This window comes from Falco cherrug, chromosome 3 (assembly GCF_023634085.1).
Source record: "Falco cherrug isolate bFalChe1 chromosome 3, bFalChe1.pri, whole genome shotgun sequence".
In the NCBI taxonomy this organism is placed as follows: domain Eukaryota; kingdom Metazoa; phylum Chordata; class Aves; order Falconiformes; family Falconidae; genus Falco; species Falco cherrug.
In genome coordinates this window covers 71875060-71900305 of record NC_073699.1, presented here as the reverse complement: position 1 = coordinate 71900305, position 25246 = coordinate 71875060, and the positions used below count along the sequence as shown (strand labels likewise).

The window sequence follows — 25246 nt, the reverse complement described above, 5'->3', positions numbered from 1 at the left end:
CTATAAACATTTTGCTGATGGGCAACACAGCTCTGTGAAAACGTATTTCCCTTCTCATTCCACACATATACGTGCACCTCTCCAAGCATTAAAAGCATGTCCATAGATTGGCTATCACCACCTCATCATCAGTGGGTTAAAAGGAGCCAATACATACAGAAAAAGTGCTTATTTCCCTATTCATTGCTGAGACCACAATTTCAAAAAGCATAACAATTCTAATCTATGTGAAATATTTAACGTGACCTGAAAGACTGACTTGTAATAATTTATAATGTAGCACACATGAGCTGACTACTGACTGTTACAGCACAGCTACTCTTCGTTTTCAGAATACCTATAATAGGCTTGTGAAGATTTCATGGACTGTAAGGGTTGCTAGAGAGCTAGGGAAAAGGCAGCCCAGCATCTCTGTATAACCTCCTGGTAAACACAGCAGGGGTCAAAAAGAATGCCAAGCTGTTAAACCATGAAGATGTTACTTTGGCTCCAATTCAAAATTACATACCTGCTTTCCCAGTACTGGGAACAGACAGTCCAAAAGAACATAAAACAATTTAAAAGTGACCCTTACAAAGGAGGTGGGTTTTAAGGGTTCTTCACTGACAACAGCCATAAGCACCGAAGATAGTCAGGGCATATACTTCCAGTAGAACAGAAAGCCTTAAAAATATTTACACACAAACCAGACATTAGAACTGAAGGTTAAAATTGACCCTCTGGGTTACTAAACCAAATACTTTAGCACCATAAGGAGTAAGAACACCTAAACCTTTTCAAAAAATCCTTTGAGATTATTTTTTTTAGTGGAATTATGGTGTTTTGGATATTTCCCCCCATTTTTCTCAGTTTTGGGCTGGGATTTTTAGGTTTTGTTTGGTTGGTTTTGGTTTTTTTATTAAAGGCACACAATTTCACTCTCTGCCCATGAAAGTATAGTGCAGGTTTTAAAACCTAAACAAGCATTGGTCTTTTCATCTTAATAACAAAGATTAAACCCCATTCCCCCCCCCCCCCCCCCCAACACTGTCAGCTCTCTGCACTCATTTTAGTTTGAATTCATTTGTTTTGAACACAAACAAGACATGACAGTGTACCACTAAGTATCCTCCTGAATGGCAATATTTGTCTATTGTTAGTGCAAATGTCTTGTCAGATATATCAAACCCTGTATTTCTTTCATCAATTAAGTACATTTACTGATCAATTAGCACATTGATGTCCTTCTCAGTAATTTTCAAATAATAAATTCATAATACATAGAATAAATTGTTCTGCCCTCAACCCCTGCGTTTTGGACTCTCTCATTTCCAACCATTTCAATTATTTTCAGTATTCTCATTCCAGATACTCCAATCCTGTATTTGACTGACAATAACACCTAATCTTGTGTCACACTGAAGTATCCCTAGAAAAAGTACTACTTGTGATGCTAAGTTTGCTAATGAAAAATACTGACTAATACTAGATGCACGTGCAACTGTTGAGGCATTCTAATACACTTCTGATCTCACAGCTCCTATTTCAGCTGTATTTGGTTTTAGTTCATTATGAAATTCTTTACCGTACTCTTACATTTTATGTCCTAATTTCCCATTTACCTTGCAATTTTTCATCTAGCACTACAGTAAATACTTTCATACAGGCCTAAAAAGGTCATCTATTGAATTTATTTCTAGAAAACCAGCTAGCAAAAGATCCAGTTAGTCTTGAAGAACCTACTGCTGACAGTGTGGTGCACATTCTACCCAATTTTCTATTTATGTTTACATATTTATCCTTTAGAAAATAATTTTAAATTCTTCCATGCTACTGAGGTCAAATAAGCTACTTCTCTCAGCTACTCTTCTTCCTATGGAAAACATTAATTACCAGTATTTATGAAATTCTGCAATGTTATGATTCCCAAAGAATGATTCACTGATTAAAACTCTTTTGTGCCTTGGCCTTGCTGTTTCTGTACTATTAAAATGATCTCTATCAAAATCAGGCATCAACCACTGATCACAGCCCCTAACAGAGAGAACTGCAGTAACTAAGCCTTGTCAGCAAGTGCACAGAAGACTGCAGGCAAGTCATAATATAAAAGTCCCCACAAAACCAGAAGCACAAACGTCAGCTGGTTTCAAGGGGCGCATTTGAATACAAGAGAGGAGGAGTAGCAGTAAGTCCACCATCCATGACAGTAGGGATTTCAGAAAGCTGATAATTACACATCCTACCAGAGTTCAATAATTTATTAGCTTATTAATTTTTTATTTTTGAAATATATTCATTATTAATTAAGTGGCACTTATGTAAGACATTTTAGTACTATTTTCTTAGTATTCTTTTGTGAAAAGAGAGACTATTTAACAGTCAAGAACTCTTCAGAGGAATACAATATATGATTCAGTTAATTCTTCACAAACAACATCACAAAATTATGACATTTAATTAATTGAAAAGAAAAAACAGGTATGCTTTTCTATATACTACACCAATCACAGTATGGGCAGTGATTATACTTTCATTGTCTTTAAATATTATTCATGTTTTAATTTTCCTCTTTGAACTCCTACATCACATTTAAGAAAGTATAGCTGGATACATAACAGCTTGAGAGCAGGAAAACAAATTGTATCATAGGTTAGTACTTACATATTCGGTCATGTACACTGTTCCTCTGATTTAGACCCAGTTTGGAGCAGAATGAGAACTGGAAACGTGTGTGGAAATTTAGTATACCAGGCCACTGATAACCTTTTCCATAGATCCACATTGTGCCCCAAATATACTAGTTTTTATTCTAAGATAAGAAAAAAAGCGGAATAGATTGCTATGTTTTTAACAGTCAGACAACATATTAACCCTTTTAAACCCATGACTCCTTAAAAGTTGGAGTTAAGATTTAAGCATTACTCATGTCTGAAACACAAAATTGTCTATACTTTAATAGTGACGTGAGTTTCTGAAGTCAGTATAAATCTATACATTGGCAAATAATAAATTGTACTGTGCATTCCCACACTCGCAGGATAAGTCACTTAGATTTTAGCTCAAAACCCAAGCAGAGCATAGTAGACACTCTGCACGACATTAGCACGCATTGCCAACAGAATAGCACAGATGCTACAGCTGAAGTTGAGAACAGCTCTTTGCTGTCAGATGCTTTCAAGAAACAGTGAAAGTAAAAAAACTTGACTCCTTAATCGCTAGCTAAACCTGTAAAAGATAAATATATCCATGAGCTTTCCCTTTAAAAGCAAAATGGCAACTGAATTTAACCTGCTTATGTCCACAGGGCAGAAACTGCTGTCTTCAACCTACTCAATCTTACAGAAGATAATCTTTCTATATACACAAACATACATACTTTCTTTCCAATGAGTAGGTGCTGAAGAGAGGATGCTTCACCCCACAGGTCAGCTTGGTTAAAAATTTTCAGAACCCAATAATTTAATAACTTTGGAAAGAAAAGGGGCTGTGCATGTAGTCTCTTTGGAGGTTGCTTCATCTATTAGTATCCCTTTGAGAAGAAACATGTTCTCAGAACATCAGAAACAACTTAGACATGGAGCATATAAAGGGACTTTCTGTCACCAACACCTGCCAGTTTTAGTAGCTTTTCAGAGAACAAACTAAGCACTTACAAAAACAGAACCGTGACTATCATACTTCTAATTTGATATATATAGGAACAGAATAGTGTTCCAAAAGTAACTTCAATCCATACATCAAAAGGAGCATATTGATATGTTTATGTTATGAGCCAACTTCCAGAAATCTGACAAGGATTCTTCAGAAGAAAAGTTATCAAAATGAGACTAGAAAGTAGATACATTAATTAAATTACAAATAAGAATTTTTTACATTTATAAATTAACAACACTTGTGTTTTGAAAAATTATCTATGCATGAAATAGTGAAACTTCTGATTTCTAACACACTGAAACTGAATTAATATTGCTTGGTTACAACAGCTAAGCCCTGTAAGAGCTAGCCTTTAAATGTATACGACTGCACTGTTCTTACACCCAAGTATCAGTAACATTTTTTAAACAGTTCCGGGGTGGGGTGGAGGGTAAAATTTGATATAGCTACGCAGAACCACAATTTCTAGTTAAAATGAGTAAAGTCACCATCAGACAAACAGGCTGTCCCTCTGGTTATCATGTGCTATATTGCCATACAATTTCAATACACAGAATATCCTTATTTGAGCAAATATACCCATGACAAAGTTTATATAAAATTTTGACTATGTTTAAATGTTAATCATTTTAATATATGTTAAATTTCAAATGCTTTATCAAGAATACACAAAATTAGAATCACAGACAAGCTCCCAATAACTTTTTTCCCTATCTCTGCCATAATAAATATTATTTTGATATGTAAATGATGAATAGGGAAGGAAATTCAATTTTATCCATAATTCTTAACAGCTAGATTAACCATTCTTCATTAAAACACAGTAGCTGCAAAAATACTGTCACTGTTGAATGAAACCACACCAAAAGAGAAGGTGATTAAATCAAATTATTTCAAAAATTTAAAGTAAGGTGATCGTATTCATCAATCTGATGGCAAAGTCCTATAGAAAACACACACTGATGTATTTTATTAAACATTACAATTCTAAGGACATTCTCAATCCTTTCAAATAGTCCCTTCAACATTTGGGAGACACACTTGGGACACTGGGCAAGAATTAGACTGCAAAGATAATAATTCTTAGCTCATTTTTTCTGCATACTGTCTACTCACCATTGTAGTCTATATTAACTACATCATAAACAAAGTTGGTAGAGGTGGTAGAGAAACTACTCCCCTTCCTGTTCTCCACACTCCCTAATCAGATGGCAAATGATAGTCAGAAGACTTGATATCCACTTGCACCTTCAGTAACTGCTGTGGAGTAAATGAAAACAACCCATTTCTAAACAGACAAATAAAATCTAATAATGTAAATTTTATTAATTATAGGGAGTTAAACCAGTATTTCTTCTGCCTCTAGAACAATTTCAGTCACAGCTGGACCAGTTTAATTCAAGAAAACTTGAAATCAAGTGCTTATGTAGTTTTAATTTGAGCAAAACTAAGCAGTTAACTCCTTGATTAAAAATGTAACTGAAAAATAAAAGAAAATATTTAGTATTATTGTTTTAAACATAATCCTTAGCAGTCATCCATTGAACTACAGCTTTGAAAAAAAAAAATTGCTGTAAGCTAAAGGATGATGACATATCTTCTATCTAACAAACTACTGGTGGATTTAAATATTTGATGCTTTGTTAATCCTTTCAAGTCAACCATAGCAAAAACATCACTAATTTTGACATTAGGTTTATTCTCACAAAGTACCCTTTTAGCAACTTTGTTAGCAACATCTTAGACCCAGAAGTAAAACACTCAACTGGAGAGAACCTCTCAGACAGCTGAATAGAAACCTTATTTACCAGTTTCCAAGCTGATCGTGTTCATCTGTCTGGCTAAGCATCTTAGGCAATACATCAGCCAAGAACATCAGTACAACTGGAGGCCAGTTCTGACTATCAGACATTTTGACTGAAAGCAAAGTGGTGTCTGAACTTAGAGCACCTCTCCCCAAAGCCTTTTACAAGATTGGCTTCAATATCTTGGTTTCCATAGGAATAGACTGAACTATCCACTGGCACGCAGTCAAAGAATACAATAGAGAAGACAACTGACCAGTGCTGTAAAAGCCAAGGTAAAACTGTTTCCCAGCGTAAACTGAAGGAAAATAGGTGTTTGTAGATTACAACCTTTGACCTCATTTATTCATGGTCTGTACATATGTTTCTGTGTAGTGTTCTCAGCTCTTCAGCTCTGGATTTTATGGTCTACCTATAGAAGTTAGTGGCTTTCATGTAAAAAACACTTCAAGGATGAAAATGCAATTAGCATTCTCATTTCCAGCTGATCTCTTCTACTGTTACTGAACTTGTTTTCCTGCAGTGTTCTTTCAAAGTCATTCAGGCAGAAGTACCCACAACACAATCTCTGGGGATTTACGACAAAACCCAAGACACATTATCCATATTTACAGGATTGCTGCCCACCTCTTCATAGAGAATCAAAGACTAAGTTTTCAAAAAATACCGTATTTCAAAACATACTGTGATCTGAAAGATATGGCACCAAGTACTGACTCCCTCCTCCCAAAAAGTACAAGTACTAGAAAATATGTACAACATTAATTTTCTTCATCTTAATGGCTTTAAGTTGAACAGTCTCGAATGAAGAGTAATGATAAAAAATTTAAAATATATACCTGAAATATGTTTTTATTTAAAAAAATGGTATTTTCATATATTCACATTCTTCTTGAATCCTTGTAAAGTTTTATGTCCATATTTATAATGTTCTTTCAATTTTTAGTAATTATCCATATACCTCACATAACTGATGTTTTGCAGATGTCCAAGTCCCTTATTGCTTAGTTATACGTACATTACCTAATGCCTCCTAAACTTCCCACCTCTCTTCCAGAAGCATAAGGCAAGTTAGGATGGTTGCTCAAAAAGCATTTTAGCAAGACAAAAAAAATCCTCCATGATCTTACACACAGGAACTTTTAAATTGTGTATGCTCATACTTTAAGAGGATAAACCTACATTTAGACAGACTTAATATAGTTTTCGATTCATCTACTTTTGTATACTATGTCCAGATTTCCAGTTAAAATCTAACAAAAATGTTATAAAGAACAGTATTATTCATGACAGAATTCTATTCGAAACACAAGTCTGAATGACAGCCATCAGTCCAGTCAAAGTATTCATTTTTTATCCTAACTTTGTGCAGTACTATTTCATTCTGGAAGCAAACTAATTGCTGGCGCTACACAGCATCTCTCTGACCAGTACTGTGTCACTATTGCCTTGTACTTCTTAACTGCACCCCTCTGAGCACCCGTGCATGTTATGTCCTTACAAACGGCTGGAAGCAACAATGCTTGCAAAATGAAAACTTTGCATATATACTCATTTTTGAGCATATCCTCCCAGAATTTTACGTTATGATTTTAGCTGCTGTTTTATCTGAAAATATCAGTCTTTTAATCAATTTATATGTATTTCAAACATTTTAATCCTATAACAAACCACTGTGTGCAATAATTACAAAACTACATAGCAAATTCTATTTTAAGAGAAAAGCTGTCCAGGGACAGTGATGTTTTGAGAACTATTACAGAAGTAGACAGACAAAACTTAATGAAAATAGCCTGCAACAAAGGTGGGTTTACCCTTACTTGAAACAGTTATTGAGACACTTGAGGCTGCTTTTATATACTGCAATATTTTACAGCTTCTATAGACACTACAGCGACATTTGAGATTCCAACTGAAGTCAGAATCTACTTACAGTACTGGTAAACAAATCAAAGCCTTAGTAACCTACTCAAACTGCATCCTAGTTGTAATAAAAGCACTAGATTTAGTTCTCTTTGTTCAGACTATAGGCAGTTAAAATAACAATTCAGGCTTGGTGTTTCTTAAAAGTCTTCCCAGATCTATAACATACTAACAGAATGCTGAAAAAACATGTCCTACGTGTGTACATACATATAGATATATAATTATGTTTAAATGTTCCTATCAGAAGGCTGAAGATATACATACAATATTTATAAATCACTTAATATTTCCGTAGAAATAATTCCTCATTAATAAGAACTGATAGCATTCTTAATTAATTAAAAAGTGCAATAAAAAAGGGTTCCAAACTGCTCTACAGAGACCAAAAAATACTAACTTTAATAGGTAAGTTAAATTAATTTTGTATTTTACGAAATGTTGACATTAGCTGTTGCTTTCCAGGAAACAACAGAATTTGCTTATGCAGTTTATACATATCCATTTTAACTTGGGTGTGATTCACCTAATTCTCTTTAATCAACAACTTAACCAACTGATTACAGACAAAGAGAGAGACAAATGAAAGATGAGTGCTCCTGGAGTTTGTGGCTGGCCATAAGATCTGAATTTATTTTTCAAACACCTTCTATAGCAATAGCCTTGCATGCTGAAGACATCCTATCTAGTATACTATTGATTCAAATGACAAGCCTGAGCGTCAGATTAAGGACGTGTCAGACACCTGATAGAAGATTCCTGGAGAATTCAGCAGAAAGGTGTCCTGTTTCAAAATGATCTATTGCTGGTACTACATTTATTGAAGTGTATGTGGAAACATTTAACACAAAACTAACTTGCTTAAAATTAGAATAACATTTATAATCAGCAAAACCAAATACCTTCACTTTTTAGTACAGAAAACCCAGAAAAAAATAACGTCATTCAAACAGAAATGGAACAGCTCAAAAAACAGAACTAAACCAAACTCATGAGCTAATACTAGGGGTAGCCCTGTTTTAATTTGTTAGCGCCAAATCTGGACACAAACAAGTAAGCAGCTTCTCAGTCCCAACAACAATATTTCTACTTGTAACCATTAAAGATCAGTTGTGAGGTCAGCTGCAGAGGGGCAATTAATGCAAGAATGATGTTTTAGAAAGGACACTCAAACAGGGAGATGTCTTTGCCTGTAAAGGTATTTTTAAGTTACAGACTTGGCAGCAGACAGCAATGTCCTGGGAGAAGAGCTGGGCAAGCCTCTTGTGCACTGAGGGATGCCACAAAGCTAAACACACTAAAGGAACAGCAGTAGTGAAACAAAATGAAATTATTCAGATCTGAACCATAACACTCCAAATATAGTAAGTATCATGTTTAAAGAGAATTGCATTTTTAAGATATAACCATTATTTTCAAGTTCAAACACTAGAGAAATTCTCACCTATCCTCTGAATGAAGCAAAAAATGAGAGAGGAGACAAGTTTTTGGTAACAGTATGTACAAGAGAGCTAGCCATTGAAAAACAGGATAATTAAGTTAACTCAAAACATCCAAATATCAAGCAACATGGAATAACATTCTGTAAAAAAAAGCACTGCTCATGCCTGCACAAAGTACTTGCTTTTGCTGGGCAAAATTTTGCCTAACTGTCTTGAAGTATGTCCGCATCCTGTCCAGTTCCAGTCCGTCTTCCCAACAAAACCTCTGCATTGAAGTTATGCACCCATGGGGTTTTTTTAGCCTTCAGTCCTCACTTAAGATGATTTTTTAATGACAGGATCCCTTTACCTTCTCATTCTTGATAACTAAAATTCTTCATAAACTAACACGAGCTATTTTATTAATTGATAGCAACCTGAAAAATTATTGCTGTGGAAGAAGACTTAGAAAAGATCAGAAAAAGTAACAATGGGTAAGTTATCGGCCCAGAAGCTCTCCCAAATTATACTCACAGAAGTGCAACCATGAATTTGATAGATGAAAATAAAGCGATTCTCCAGATGACTGCACAGATATTTAAGGTCCCATTTCCTATACTATGCAGAATTAGTTCTCTTCACTGAAAACCAAAACATAAGTAGAGCTTCTCTATGTTCTACTACCATGTCTTGCACTTGATTCGTATTTTCAAAATCTTTTAGAGAATCGCTGGAGTTGGAGACATTTATTTCCTCATTATTCTTAATGACATTTCAAATGCTTAAGATCAACAGAGGCACTAATATATATATTATATATGTATATATATACAATATATTTTTTTGGCCTGACAATATCCTCTTTGGCAGTTTGGATCATGAAAGCTCATTTCAAGCACAGGGAGCATAGCAGAAGACAAAGCTGAAATGAGGAGAGTAACAGAGTAAGAAGCAGAACAGAGATGCAGAGAAGTGAAATTACATGGTGCTTGGAAATGAGAGGTAACAATTTGTACAGTGAAAATCAGTCAATGAGGTTAATGAAAATAGCTGTGACATTGCTGGAAGAAAAGAGAAAGAAAGCATCACCAACAGTGATGTTCTAGCTAGAATAAGAAGGGGAGAAAATGGGGAAACCACAGATCATTGCCATGTCATGAAAATTATCTGGAAAAAAACCAGGGCAAGGATTTTAGTAGCAAGTGCTAGTAAAGCTCTAGAAATTAAAATACTGATCTAGAAATTAAGATACTAACTCTATAAATTAAGATGTACACATCACAATGAATAAAAATAAAGCAGAAACTTGAAAAAAACTTTCAGAAGAATGGAAAGATTTTCAATAAGCTAAAAACATAATTTAAAAATCTTCTAGTAATAAATGGGCCTGGGCTTATTTTATTGCCAGGAAAAAGCTGATTTTATCACAGTGCTTGTACAGTTCAGACTACAACACAGTGTAGAAACCCTGCATCAGCTTCATGGATATTATGGATATTGAAGCCAACCTGGCCACTGTAGCATAATATTTCTCCGATTAAATCAGATTATACAGACTCAAAAATAAGTATCAGGATCATAAAGTCAGAGTTGGGGAAGCAATGAAACAAAACAGAGGAAGATGAGGCAGGAGAAGTGGACTGTGAGAAGAGAAATGATAGAGGTACAATACCTGTCAGATGAATAATTTTTGCTTTTGCAATCAGTTAAGAGCCATGAATCCAGACTCTCACACAAAGATGACTCTAAGAGCATGACATGCAATCTCAAAGGGGAAAAAAGCCACTTAAGCCATTGAAATATTATGATAACAGACAATCTATTCAAGATTTCTGCTTCTGAAATACTTACACATTGTACTAACCTGCAAAGATAAACCTAAGATTAAGGGTGGGTTTGCCAGTATTTACAGCAGACCACCAGTAAATATGATGTCATGAGTCCAAATAGCCATCAATAAGTGGTGCAGAAGAGAGGGGAGCAGCTGGGGAATCAATCCAAACTGAAACACCAATAGTAAAACCACTAGTTTAGAATAAACAATCAAACCCAGAAAACAGAAATCTATGAGATTTAAAAAAAAATGTACAGGCCTCAAAATAAAGAAAAATATAAAATTGTCTTTTTTAAAAATTTTATTTAGTCAATAAAAAATAAAGGGCTTTTTCCCCCCCTTTCTAAAATCTTTGCTATTTCAAGGTCATCAGCAGTTAAGGATGTTAGCTTCTTGTAAAAGGTAGCCAGTTATATTGGTAACTTTGGCTAAGTTCTACAGATCTCTGGGAAAATGTGTTACTTAGAGAAAGGAAATACCGGTACAGTTACAGCTAAGACTTGCTTTGAAAAGTGTGACAAAATCAGATGACAAATAAAGAAACCACTATTTTAGTGATTTTAGAAACAAACAAATCCTCCTTTAAAATCCAGTCCCATTATTTATTCTGGTAAGGTAAATATTAGTAGTGTAAACCTTCTGAGACATTAATCTGAAGAAATTATTTGTTCTACTATCATAATGGCTCTTTCATTGGATTTATCTTCCTATAACCACAGAAATCTTTCTCCAAGAAACAGGCAGAGAGCAAGGGATCAAAAGCAACAGCATGAAAATACAGGCAAAACTCAGCTGACAATTTTACAGTCTAATGCAGGGTTGGATCATAGTACTTTATCTACTTACAGCAACACTGAAACAACTGCTTGTGTCTCAAAAACATATTGGTACTATCGGACTGCCAAATCTTTACAACAAAATATTTAAAATAAAATCTTCCATTTCTTTATAGCTTCTGCTAAGTGATTCCCTCCATTTGTAGCTATTTTTCTCTCTTAAATTGCAATCTTTTGCAGTTATATTCTCCATCCGAGTAGTTAAATGGCTTTTTCTCAAAACACAGAACCAGTCTGATGTGGCACCATGCTGCCAAATCTGTTTCACACAAATTCTGTCTGTCTGTGTGTCTCTGTGTGTCTCTGTGTGTGTCTGTGTGTGTGAGGGAGAGAGGGAGAGAGGGAGAGAGGGAGAGAGGGAGAGAGGGAGAGAGGGAGAGAGGGAGAGAGGGAGAGAGGGAGAGAGGGAGAGAGGGAGAGAGGGAGAGAGGGAGAGAGGGAGAGAGGGAGAGAGGGAGAGAGGGAGAGAGGGAGAGAGGGAGAGAGGGAGAGAGGGAGAGAGGGAGAGAGGGAGAGAGGGAGAGAGGGAGAGAGGGAGAGAGGGAGAGAGGGAGAGAGGGAGAGAGGGAGAGAGGGAGTGTGAGATAGAGAGCGCACACAACGCACCCTCATTAAATGGAGAGATCTATAATTAAACAAGAAGGGGTTAAAGTCTACGTTAGCCTATTCTACTTTTCTATCTATTACTTTTTAAAAAGCTTTCATGTGTCTCCTTCCTTGTTTCTGAAAGCTAACCATCCCTTCTTCCTTTCAGGAAGGCTGACATTTGACAGCTTAACATAGCTGACAGGGTTACCCAACAGCCCACCCTCCCTATTCTCAATCCAATTAGACCTCTAATCCTCCAGATGAAAGGCCCAACTACTCACGTTCCTCATGACAATGACAGCTATTGATTATTTGTCACTACAGCTAACACCTTCTCTGTCGAGGCCACTCTGACAGAAGCAAACCTACCAAATTAGACAGCACTTTATCTGCCCTGGAGGCCAAATGGCACAACAAGTAAAGGCTAATAAATGGTATAAAAATGAACAAATCATAACATTATGACAGGTTGATCGTTGCCAGCAGCTTCACAGCTCAAGCTTGATGCTCTGTTAGACCTGTTCCTTCTCTTTTCTCTTCCACTCCTGCTCCAACTTTGACTGAATTAAAGGCCAGAACAATTAAGGCATTTGACCAGCAAAGATAAGCTAGGATAGAAGTATCATCAAGGGACACAAATGTCAATAGCAGACTACCGTTTGTCAATAAAAACATTCCAGAGATGCAAATGCTCATGACTCTGCTCTCCACTAGGCTGTACTGACTCCCTTTGTACAGAGCTCTTCTCAAGCCCAGACAGAAATTCCAGGAAAATTAACCCCAGAAAACCAAACTTGAGCTGGGAAGCGTTCTTACCAGGCAAGGATTTGCATCATTAATAAAGGAATCCCAATACCAAGCTACATGACAGAGAGATGTTACGGTTATTATTCCATTTAATATCTACACAATTTTCCTTTCTTTTTAGTGGGCTGATATAAACCAGAACTACATCACTTGAATTTATAAGTTTTCTTCAATTGTTTCTCAAGGAAAAAAAAAGTCCATTTCTAGGACAATATGCAATATCTAATAACACAGGACTTCACAAATCACATCACTCCAAGGCAAACTGAAAAGCAGCAACAACATTGATTATTTTTATAGCAGTACTATGCAAAATCATTAACAACAAGATCAGAGGCACAGTCCTTAAACTAAGGCTGTTTAATATAACAAGCAACAGGAAAAGAAAATTTTAAAAACCCCTAAAATTAGGCACCAAAACCACAGGAACTCTGTTAAGATCATGCAAACACAAAAATAATGTGAGTAAAAATACACAAGTTCTTGAAGCAGTTAAAAAGAAATTAGAACTCCTGTACCATAATTAATTAGTTGATTTCTCAACTATGTTAAAAATACGTATTTTCCAGCAAAGGATTCCTATGCTTCTGAAATTACTTACTAACAATAAAATGACATTAAATCAAATTACATTAATACTTAAATAAAATAAAGCTTCTTTAGTCAAGGAAGACATAAGATGAATATCTACTATTCTATTTTGGAAAAATCTACAGTTTAATTGAGGAAAATGTTTTTGTGTAACATCTAGGTCATACAGATACAGGAAACTACATGCAAGTGCAATACTATTCTTTACAAAAATCTACACACTGTAAAACGATTTACTCAGAAAAAAAAAAATAATCAAATTGCATAGCATTTGTCCTAGGAGTGTTTTAACTTCTTAGGTTTACAAAATACTCTTAGGGTTGAACACATGTACTAATGTTTCAATCAGACACAGCTGATTAAATACTTTAAAAAGATGGTCATTTCAGTACAGTATTATCACAAAATAGAGATATTTAAATAAACAATTTGGCAAACAGATAGATTACTACTGTCTGAAGAAAAACTGAACCTACAGGACACTGAAGTAAGCTTGGTCTCACAGAACTCAAGGAAACAAGTAAAAAACCTGAAAAGCTGAAATGTATATAATATTTCTAGGGATAAGTTTAAATTATTATTATACTACTCTAAAATGTACTCCAAATATAATAAATCACTGCAAAGAGAAGAACAATATTTTAGCTTTCAAATAATGTAATGTACCATTTAGTAGATAAATTTTTATTTAGATTGATTAAAAGCCCATTTTCAATGGGTTAGCTCAGAATTAGTTCAGAATTCCAGCACCAGGCCCCCACAGAAGCACCTGTGCTGAAGAAGACACACCTCTGGGGGCTCATCCCACCCAACCCTCCACACCCGGCAGAACAGAGCACATTCATTCCAAATATTTATTTGCACAAAGACATTTGTCCCTATACTGTGACTGTGAGTCCAGAGTGTTCTCAGGAGGTGTTCAGGTTTTTCAACATCAAAAACTCCATTATTGTTTATATTATAAACCTCCTACTTGTCCTAGATTACAGTCACTACTAGGTTTTGGTTTTATTTAGCAGATTCTTATTCTTTTTAATGCATAACTTGTTTACAGAGGAATGGAATATGTATCATTCCCCCAATTTGGTTTTACCCAGTTCATTAAAAGTATTCTCATTTGGGCTTTTCCTCCCTTTTATTATTGTAAGAGCTTTTCTTCTTCTTTTGTTTTTTTCCCCTAAATCTTTAACTGCTAAAAAAAAATAACGTTATACTAGAGGACTAGCTTGTGCCAAGCAGTGAAGAAAAACTACTGTTCTTAATGTCTAATCACATTAGACTCATTAACCCGATGAGTTGTCTCCCCCGTTATAATTCCCGAGTTTTCTTCTGCAAGACATACTTTTATTTGATTTATGATCCCTATTCTTGAGAAGTGTGAATATTTTCCACTATTACAGGTTGGAATCAGAAATTATATACCACTACATTTTTCAAGTTATGTTCCAGGTGATGTACCTCTCAGAATCATATCTGAACATCCTTTACCTATAGCAAGAGTTAATCCATTCATCTTCACAAAAACCTTAGATGTATTTATTCTTTGTTCTACTTTCAAATTGGGTTTGCAAACCTCACAATTAAAACAAAATGCTTCAGAATATGGATGCTACAATGATAGCTGCCAGTCATCAACTGCCCCTGACAACTGGAGTTCACCACTTCATTTGCATGTAAAAGAGAAGACACTACACAAGGGCTACACTTAGTCCATCCCTTTCCACACAAACACACTCTGCTACACAGTATTTGTCTAAATACTCCACAGGTGCTCCCGCTGCAAACTCTCTCTTTAAGCCTCTCCTGTTCACCTTCAGCTTTTGCTTCTACAATTCTAAATGGGGAAAACCAGATTTTTGCTATTATGAGTGGAAGTAGATAGAAGCATTCTGGCTACAGCAGACTGCAGAACAAACCTGTCAGATATTTATAGTATAATGCATTTTAGCACCTCAGCTAGCTTGCTTTCTTTTGCACAATCCAATCCTATCCAAAGACAGTAACAGACACTATGCTTTTTGTTTAGCCATGCCATAATTCCTTTGCTGCTCAAAATGACTGCTGGGAAGTAGGTATATTCAGGGAGGTAGCCACAAATTGCAAGCAGTGTTTTCAAACATGTTTTATTAGAGTAAGTGTAGTAACCAACAGTTACTAAAATAAAAGTAAATTTTATATGTGCCGTAGCCTACAGACATTCATACCACATTTATCAGTGCAGTCTGTATAGAGACAGTCCAATCTTTAGCTACTCTGAAATTCTAATCTTGAAGTCAAAATAACTACTTTGGCATGTAAATTTTTGTATAACCTCATCTTAAAATGTGATTTCATTCTAACATAAAACCAGTGAGAAATCAGATTCAGATACCTTAGTATCTGCTGTGAAACTGAACCCTGGCTTCTAGAACAGTGTTTCCAGTTTCTCTTCTACAGACAAAAGAACTGGCTGGATTTTAACCACAGTCTGAAGTAGAGACAGATGATTGCTGGATATCAAATGACTAGTGATTTAACACTTCAGGAGAAACCAGCAACGTGCATGTTCTTGCATTGTTACGAGGCATGACAAAGTGTGCAAGCTGAAAATGTATTGCCTGAAAATATGAGAATAACATACCGGTCATGGAAAGTAGCGCCCAAATAAGCTCTCTGTACCAACAAAACTGTTATCAAGCTTTCTGTTTCAATGATGCTGCTCTGTAATTTTTACTATAACTGACTTGGAAAGCCTTCCCTCTCCTTCACATCTATGATGCACTAATGAATCAAGATACAGAATTTTTGAAGCTGAATAATACACAAGACAGTGTTCTGACCATCCTCATAAGATCTAGTGCTTGATTTTGCAGAACCTTTTCAGAACAGTCATTTCTCTCTCTAGCTACATGCAAAAGAGCTTACCTAACGCTGGTGTCCACAAGATGCTTCCATCTTACAGTATTTTGTGTGCATGATTATATTCTAAGCCACCCCGCATGTTTCAAGTGAGAAACAGTGAAATTTAAGATGCTCTGGAGCTGGAATGCAGCTTTTCATAAGAGGAGACCAATACTTTGATTTCAAGATCACCTTTTCATACTTCAATATTTTGCTTACTGAGCACTAAATTGAGACAGGTTAATGCAAAGGCAAATGGAAGTACTAATGAAATCTAAAGAATGCCTGAAGCAGAACTAGAGATATACAAGATTGTGAAAGAAAGCCAAAGCTGCTATTTATTGCACACAAAAAAACTTCAAAAGGGTTCCCTTGTCCTCCCTCAACTCAAACGGAATGGTACAAAATCTTACCTAAGGTTTTAAGAACAGTTTTCATGATGTCAGAGTTCATTTAGGAAGTTCCAGCCTGGCAAAGTCTTTGTCTGCTTTATTATTCTTCCTCAGAGGAGACAGCACAACTTTCTGAGGGACTATATCGTAATTTAGATCTCTGTAACAATGTGAAGTTTTTCTTCCTAAGCTTTTCCTGCAGTTATTTTTAACCATTTCAACAGGGCTTTCAGCACAGATCAATGGTAGTATCAGCACAACCAATAGTGAAAAGCATTTGGGAGCATGAGGACTTGTGCTAAGCAGGCAGAAAATAAATCGTTATTTTGTGGAGTTCATTTTCTATTGACTCACCAGTGAACAGTTTTGCGGTTGTGAAAAGGGCTCAGGGGAAAGCCATGGGCAGGCCATGGGCAGGCCCAACCCTGGGGCAGCTAGCATATCTGTAATACAACACATACAAATCACATAGAAGGACCTGTACCTTCTGCCCTTGAGCATCTTCAGGCTGCTGCATGCACTAGAAAGAACCCTTTGTTCTGGAAAGAAAATATTTGTATCATGGTTATTGTCCATGGCTTAATTAAACACAGAGGAAACCATAGTCATGCATGTAAAAAACGCCACCTCTTCTGGCCGGCTGGCCAACATTCCTGTTTCACACTTTGGTTTGTTCAGATTTTTTGCATTTAGTCAAATTGTATGTTCACATGAAAGTATGCCAGAATGAATGTAAAGCTCATTCACACTTCATGAACCTATACGCACAGAATTAGTATTACTCATGAGCACTCACTTCAGGGGAAACCTCACACAAGGTTACCAGCTCAGGGAAAAAAAGAACATGAACTGACCACCATCACCTCTGAAAGGCACCGTGATTATTTATTTTCATGACATAGATTGGAAAATAAAAGTTAGAAGCACATGTACTCTTTTATGCAGTTCAAATAATGCCTTATGAATGATTTGAAACACTACAGCTGCACAAAATATATTTTGAAAAAGGTAGTGAGAGAAAAATGTATAAGCTTGTTCCCAGGCAATCCTCATTCAGGAGCTTTTAATACAAACATCTTTTACATGGACAAGAAAGAGGAAAGAACATGCTGGTTTGGGGGCTCTTGGACTACCTTGACTGTAGTCATTACATAAGACTTGGGAGTAAGTTTTCATAAAGTAACTGAATTCAAGTCTACTTTCTGTTTCCAGTTTTCTGCAATGTCTTATGCTTGCCACAGGCTGTCTTTTTTTACTTCCTTCTTTACCTCTATGGTTACTGGTGAGTGAGTATACAGGAATAACACTTATTTCTAGTTTAAGAAAAAATACAAGTAAAGATCATTAAAATACACCCTTATACTTTACACAGAATTCCTAACTGCATCCTAGTGTACTGTTACTTACCAATAATTGTGTCAGCAAAGAATTAATATAAGCTCCAGAATATTTAATGCTTCTAGATAATGAAAGCCACATTTTCCCACTGGGGTGGTATTAATCTTCCTGAAGCCAAAATTAATATCCTCTTGACAGTTAAGCATCCTGGTAAGATTATTTTAAGTGCATATTATTAGCATCCAACAACAAAACTATTGAATTTTTTCTTCTATCCTTGTTCACACAAAAGGCTGTGCTTGGGGTATTCATAGACTGTTACTTCCCCAGAGTAAACAGATTGCTAGTAAGTGAGCATTCTCTATGAGAAATTCTGAAAGAAGCAGGCCTGTTTTTTTCATACATTAAACTGGAATTACTCAATGAAAGATAAATGAAAAAATCATATACCAATATTTTGGATATGTAGAAACATTTCCATTCAGAAGTATCACATGCAGGTGTTTAAGCAAGTTCCAATTTAAGACTAGAAGCAAATTGCTACCAGAATGCTTACAAGTGAAAAAGAATGTCTGTAGTTAAACTGCAATCCCAGTACTCACATCCGCCTCCACAGCATGTTTATTTCACAATAATCTAAATTCTACCAGCTTAAACGATTTGTACCCACATAATAATAAAATTCCTCAGTGTGAAATCACTGGAAAATCATGTTCATGATTTTACTTCTGTTGCAATCAGTCACTGTTTCAGCTCCCAGTAAGTTCTATCTGTGTTCATGAAGGAACAACTATCCTCTGAAATTCCTACGGCAATCTTCACAGGTGCACTCCTGCAATAATGTGTATCATCTTCTGGCAGGTTTGGGGGTCTTTTTTTGTTTGAATGCTTTTAAAATTTAATTTTTCTGAAATTAACAACTTGACCTCTCTTTTTTGTTGTTGGGTGGGGTTTTGGGGTTTTGTTGTTTGAGTTGGGTTTTTTTTTTTCTGTAAGGGTGTGCACCCTTTCAAATTGCTTGGGAGACTGTCCATTTGAGAGAGACAAAAACGTTCTAACTTTGTAACAGAACAGAAGAAAACCCAACAAGAAAAACAAAGTAACCTCATTTACGTGGCCTTCTGTCTACAAAGACTGAATCACCTCCATCATAAGGCTGATGAAGAAAAGACAGATACTACAAAAGATCATGTGAATGAAAACTTGCTAAACAATGTATACCTTGAGTTAGATTCATTTGTCACAATGTAGACATCGACAACATCAAGATCTACATCAGTCAGATGCCTAAAAGGATGACTGAGCTCGTTAGTGTGTCCTAAGGTACTCATTTATACTATTGGGTGAACAAACTGCACCCTAAACTGCATTAACTTTGAAAGTGATCTAGATGACTAACACAATGTAGATGTCCACATTGTAAATTTCAGCAGTTACATGAGATTCTCAACCCATCACCTCACATTGCATTGTAGTGTGTTTTGCCTATTCTCCATCAAGAGAAAAGATGTATTTGTTACATTTAAGCAAAGAGTTTAACTTTCCGACTCCTTATTCACACTAAGAATCTTTTTTACACTAACAGATATGTAAAGCTTGAAAGCTGTAACACGAAGGATGTTTATCACCACATGAAAGACTTACCATTAAGAATATAATTATTATCATTAAGCAACCACTATCAAAGGTTATCATATCAATGTATAAGCAAAGTTGTTTTCAAAAAGCATTGCTATTTCAGGTAGTACTAACAGCTGATATTTCTGACCCTACCTTATTAACTTCAGGAACTTTCTGCAAAGAAAGGCGTGAGAACATGTACACTTAGCCTGCTATCACAGAAAGGTGGCTAGCTGCACCGGTAAGTCAGGGAATATCCTAACTCTTACTTCCTGCAAATGGTCCAGAATGTCATTAATGAAGTCTGAGAGAGAGAGATTACAAGAACCCTTTGTTGAGAACCTGGCACATCTTTCCAGGTAACTATTGCTTTGTAGACATGCTCCAGTGACAAAAGCCATTTGGACACAGCACAGCAAAACAAGGACAATACAGCAATTTTGAGTTCAGAGACCTCAGTTTTCTCATTAACGGGTCAAGATGACCTAGATATTAAAACTGCATTAGACAGGGTTACCGAAATCATCAGACCACCTTCACTTTTTACCTACATTGAAATCCTTGGAACTGAAAGAACACGGAACAGCACAGGTCAGTCTGCCTAGCTGTTCTATCAGAAATATTTTCTGTGGAGACTATATCAAAGGCAGAAATTTTGATAATGTTTATTGATATCCAAAGCCAAATAGAACTATTTTGACAACTCACAGTTCCGAAACATGGCTTCCAGGACATGTTTGGGACAACAAGCAAAAGCATCTAAGTGCACCAGAATACCTGGGAGGAGGTCAACTACACAACTGCAAGTAACAAACTACTTAAAAAGGAGTTAGAGGTGCCATCAGGAAAAGATGAAGGATTAAGGAATTATTGTGAGATTCTCTATCACATCAGATGTTTCACATGTCACATGGTACAAACTGCCCTTTACGATTGCAGCAAGACATAAAGGAAATTGAAAGCACATGCAGTTAATGGATATTATGTCAAGACAAAATATCTCATCTTAAATAGCTACAATACAAATCGCCACAATATGAGCATACAGATAAAGATTTAAACAAGAATTTAGATTGTTTTAATATGCTAAAATGTATTTTAAAAACCTGGGGGAAATTTAGTGTTTCAAATTAATTTTTTAATAGGATTAAAATGTTCATGTGCCTATCAGGTCATAAAATCTAAAGCCTGTATGAACACCAGGCAAGTACAGTATCTTAACAGCAATTTTTTTAAGTCTCTGACATTGTTATGTTTATGAAATACCTACCTTCAAAAGATTAACATTCACAGCAAGCTGGTCACTTAGAAATATGAAGTTAACCCCTGTACACTGGAGGCAAGGTTATGATGATGACTAAAATATTTCATCAGGGTGTTGTTATGTAACCAAACTCAACTGTAACCTACTGTAACTAATTACAAGGGTAGTCAAGTAATGTAATGCTTTACTATACACATTTCATGAATGCATTCACACTATTTTTTAATAGTTAACATTTCTACCTATAGAATTTGTAAATTTAAAATATTAAATGAACACTTAATTTGCAGTAAGGGATGCAGTAACACAGACCACCTAGTCCCTATGGACTCCCAGCAAGTCTAACTGAAGAATGTCACCTTATTATCATCTTCCCAATTGGTTTTCTATTTAATCTCTATTTAATTGCTCCTTACTAAATACTGTGACCATATTATAGTTACCGTTATGTAAACCTAACCAAAATAAAACAAAAAAAACTTGCAGAGTATATTAAAAAGTATATAAAACATCTGAACAATGTGAATGATTATGAATAGGTGAAAAAATTCTATAAACAGAAATGGTTTGCTACAAAAATCATGGCAGGCATTCTAACTGGTACCAAAAGACACAGCTTACATAGCCAAAACAACTTTACCTTTTGAGCAGTTACAGTTTTAAGCATACTATAAAAAGTAAAATACTAAATAAAAAGCTATTCTTCGCAGGTTGAGTTTTTAATCTTCTCTGTGGAGTCTTTTTCACAAACATCATGGTAAGCTAGCCAGCTGTCCTGGTTTCAGATGGGATAGAGTTAACTTTCTTCTTAGTAGTTAGTACAGTGCTGTGTTTTTGCTATGATTTGAGAACAATGTTGATAGCACACTGATGGTTTTGGTTGTTACTGGGTCATGTTTACACTAAATCAAGGAATTTTCAGTTCCTTGGGCCTTGCCAGTGAGGGGGCTGGAGTGGCACAGAAAACTGGGAGGGGACACAGTCAGGGCAGGTGACCCAAACTAGCCAAAGGGATATTCCATACCATATGACATCATGCTGAGTATATAAACTGGGGGAAGAAGAAGGAAGGGGGGGGACATTTGGCATTATGGCGTTTGTCTTCCCAAGTAACCATTACGCGTGATGGAGCCCTGCTCTCCTGGGGATGGCCAAACACCTGCCTGACGATGGACAGTAGTAAATGAATTCCTTGTTTTGCTTTGCTTGCTTGCGCAGCTTTTGCTTTACGCTTTTCCCCCACCCTTCAATTTTGTTATTATTGTTAATATTTTTATTGTTATTATTGTTCTTACCTCTTTATTCTGTTTAAATTATTAAATTGTTCTTATCTCAACCCTTGACTTTTACATACCTTTCTGATTCTCTTCCCCATCCCTCTGAGTGAGGGGGAGTGAGCAACTGGCTGCGTGGTGTTTGGTAGCCAGCTGGGGTTAAACCACAACACCAACCCCTCTTTTTTCCCTCCTCCTGTCAGCAGTGTACTTATTCTCCTCTAACTATGAACACTTCCCCCAGCCCTAAACATACTCAAAAGTTATTGCTGCTCTGAAGTTATACTTTAAATTACCTTTTATTTTATTGCAGAATACCTCCTTTATCACATCTTCAGTTGGACAATGTAACTAGACAATATAAAAGACTGAAATTGTAGAAGGAAAAACAGACAGTAATGCATTTCCCTCCTGGTCCTTTGAAATTATTTGGTATTCCGTATGCTTGAAATTCCCAGACACAGCATTAATCATTAGCAGTGTATGGCTTTATATCCACTGAAATTAACGGTAACATCCTAAAAAGTATCAGAGCGTACAGAATTTAGTCTTACAACTGGCCATACCAAAACAGACAAAGACTATTTTTCCTAGAAAGTACAAGTTCTTAAAACAGCAATGGATTATACTGTCTCTGCAGGCATATACAAACACACTCAGCAAAAACACTTTAAAAAAAAAAATAACCCTCCAAAGATTTACCTTGGGATGGGCCAAGTTTTTAAAAGACTCACAGCATTGTTTGCCTCTAAAATAATGAAAGCCTCTAAAGATACAACATGCTTAATCAATACAAGAAAATCTCCTTTATATCTTGTATTGGGTTTGTGTGGCAAAGTTTTGGTAGTGGGGGAGCTACAGGGGTGGCTTCTGTGAGAAGGTGCTTGAAGCTTCCTCTGTGTCCGACAGGGCCAATGCCAACCAGCTCCAAGATGGACCCACCACTGGCCAAGGCTGAGCCCATCAGCAACAGTGTAGCACCTCTAGGATACAACATTTAAGAAGGGGGGGAAAAAAAATGCTACAGCAACTGCAGCTGAAGAGAGAAGTGAGACTATGTGAGAGAACTACAGATACGCAGGTCAGCGAAGGAGAGGGACAAGTGTTCCAGGCACCAGAGCAGAGATTCCTCTGCAGCTTGTGGTGAAAGACCCTGGTGAGGCAGGCTGCCCCCCTGCAGCCCATGCAGGTCCACAGTGGGTCAGATATCACCTGCAGTCCCTGGAGGACCCCATGCTGGAACAGGTGGATGCCCAAAGGAGGCTGTGACCCCCTGGGAAACCTGTGTTGGAGCAGGCTCCTGGCAGGAGCTGTAGACCCATGGACTGGAGGAGCCCACACCAGAGCAGGTTTGCTGGCAGGACCTGTTACCCCACGGGAAACCCATGCTGGAGCAGTCTGTTCCTGAAGGACTGCACCCCATGTAAGGGACCCACGCTGGAGCAGTTCACAAAGAACTGTAGCCCATGGGAAGGGCTCACACTGCAGAAGTTCACGGAGAACTGTCTCCCATGGGAGGGATCTCACACTGGAGCAGTGGAAGGGTGTGAGGAGTACTCCCTCTGAGGAGGAAGGGGCAGCAGAAAGTATGTGTGATGAACTGACCGCAACCCCCATTCCCCATCTCCCTGTGCTGCTCAGGGGGAGGAGGCATAACATTTGGGAATAAAGTTGAGCTTAGGAAGAAAGGAGGGGTCAGGAGGAAGGTGTTTTTAATATTTGGTTTTGTTTCTCATTACCCTACTCTGATTTGATTGGTAATAAAACTAATTTCTTCCCCAAGTTGAGTCCATTTAGTCTGTGATGGTAATTGTTGAGTCATCTCCCTGTCGGTATCTCAACCTGTGAGCCTTTGGTTAAATTTTCTCTCCCCTGTCCAGCTGAGGAGGGGCGTGATAAAGCGGTTTTGGTGGGCACCTGGCATCCAGCCAGGGTCAACTCACCTCATACCTGTTGAATGCCAGCAGTTTATACAATGGCTGAGCACTTGTAATGTAATTACCTTTTGTGCAGCAAGATGGAGAGCAGTTCTTCTACTACGATCAGCTCTATTAACATCAGCTCCAGCCTTCAGCAATGCCTCTGCACAGTCCAGCCTGTCAGCCAATACACAGTACATAAGTGGAGTTCTTCCGAACTGGTCCTCTTTATCTTTCAGCTCAGGGTTTCCTTAAAAAAAAAAAATATCAAAAAATCACATAAAACAGTTAAGTCTATGAGTATGTAAAGAAAGCTAGTACTTTTTTTATTAAAAGGATATCTTATTATAAAGGAACAGGAACAAGGTGATCAACTCAAAGTTGCTACTTTTCACGCTGTTTTTACTGACATTTATAGAACATTTCAGAATATATTTACAGAAAAAAAGTACATTGAGAAAACATTAGTTCCACAAATACACCTACCACCAGTAACATTCTTCAATGGCATAATTACAAATAATTTAAAAATAGTTATTCAGATCTTAGCTGAAAAGATTACCTTAAAAAATATCAACAGCACATAAACCGAACAGTCCTTCTGAAACCTGTAAAACTGTAACTAAAACAAGATCTGAAGCCTGCTCACAGCAATATTTATTTAAAAAGCATAAACATGCCAATATTATATCAATACAATTATTTACTTCATAGTACTTTACAATATGGAAACTACTAAAATACTTCTCAAGCTGTCTTGAACTGGTAAGGTTAGTAAGGCAGTAATTCAGCTAAATGAGAAGTCTGAGGTCTTATAAAAAAAAAAGATCAAAACATTGTATTCTTATTCACAGTCAAAAAGAACCCTCCGAACATACTAGTGTACACCTTTCACTACAGAGTTTTGCATTTCTATTATGTCACCACATAGAAAGTAGCACCGATAAATTCATGGGTATCAACTAGCCTACACATCCCAACTCTAAACGTATCTCTCACATAGCCACTTTGTCTACAACTACTCGAGGAACACTGAATTTTAACAGGCAAGTTTAGTTTTCTTTTTAAATATTCCCTTGTTTGCATGACTTGACGCTTTAAAAGAACTCCAGCAGAAGCAT

The 25246-nt window shown here is 36.6% G+C and overlaps 1 protein-coding gene across 6 annotated transcripts in view; it reads right to left on the bottom strand.

Moving 5' to 3' along the window:
* INVS (inversin) overlaps window positions 1-25246 on the bottom strand; it is a 98641-nt gene that overhangs the window by 60160 nt on the left and 13235 nt on the right. For 5 of the 6 annotated variants that reach the window (XM_055703783.1, XM_055703784.1, XM_055703782.1 and 2 more), the window contains exon 3: window positions 24209-24375. In XM_055703783.1, the coding sequence (XP_055559758.1) occupies window positions 24209-24375 (167 nt within the window). Of the gene's footprint in view, window positions 1-2640; window positions 2789-24208; window positions 24376-25246 lie in introns of those variants that run through there. The other variant, XM_027797899.2, reaches the window with a different exon arrangement.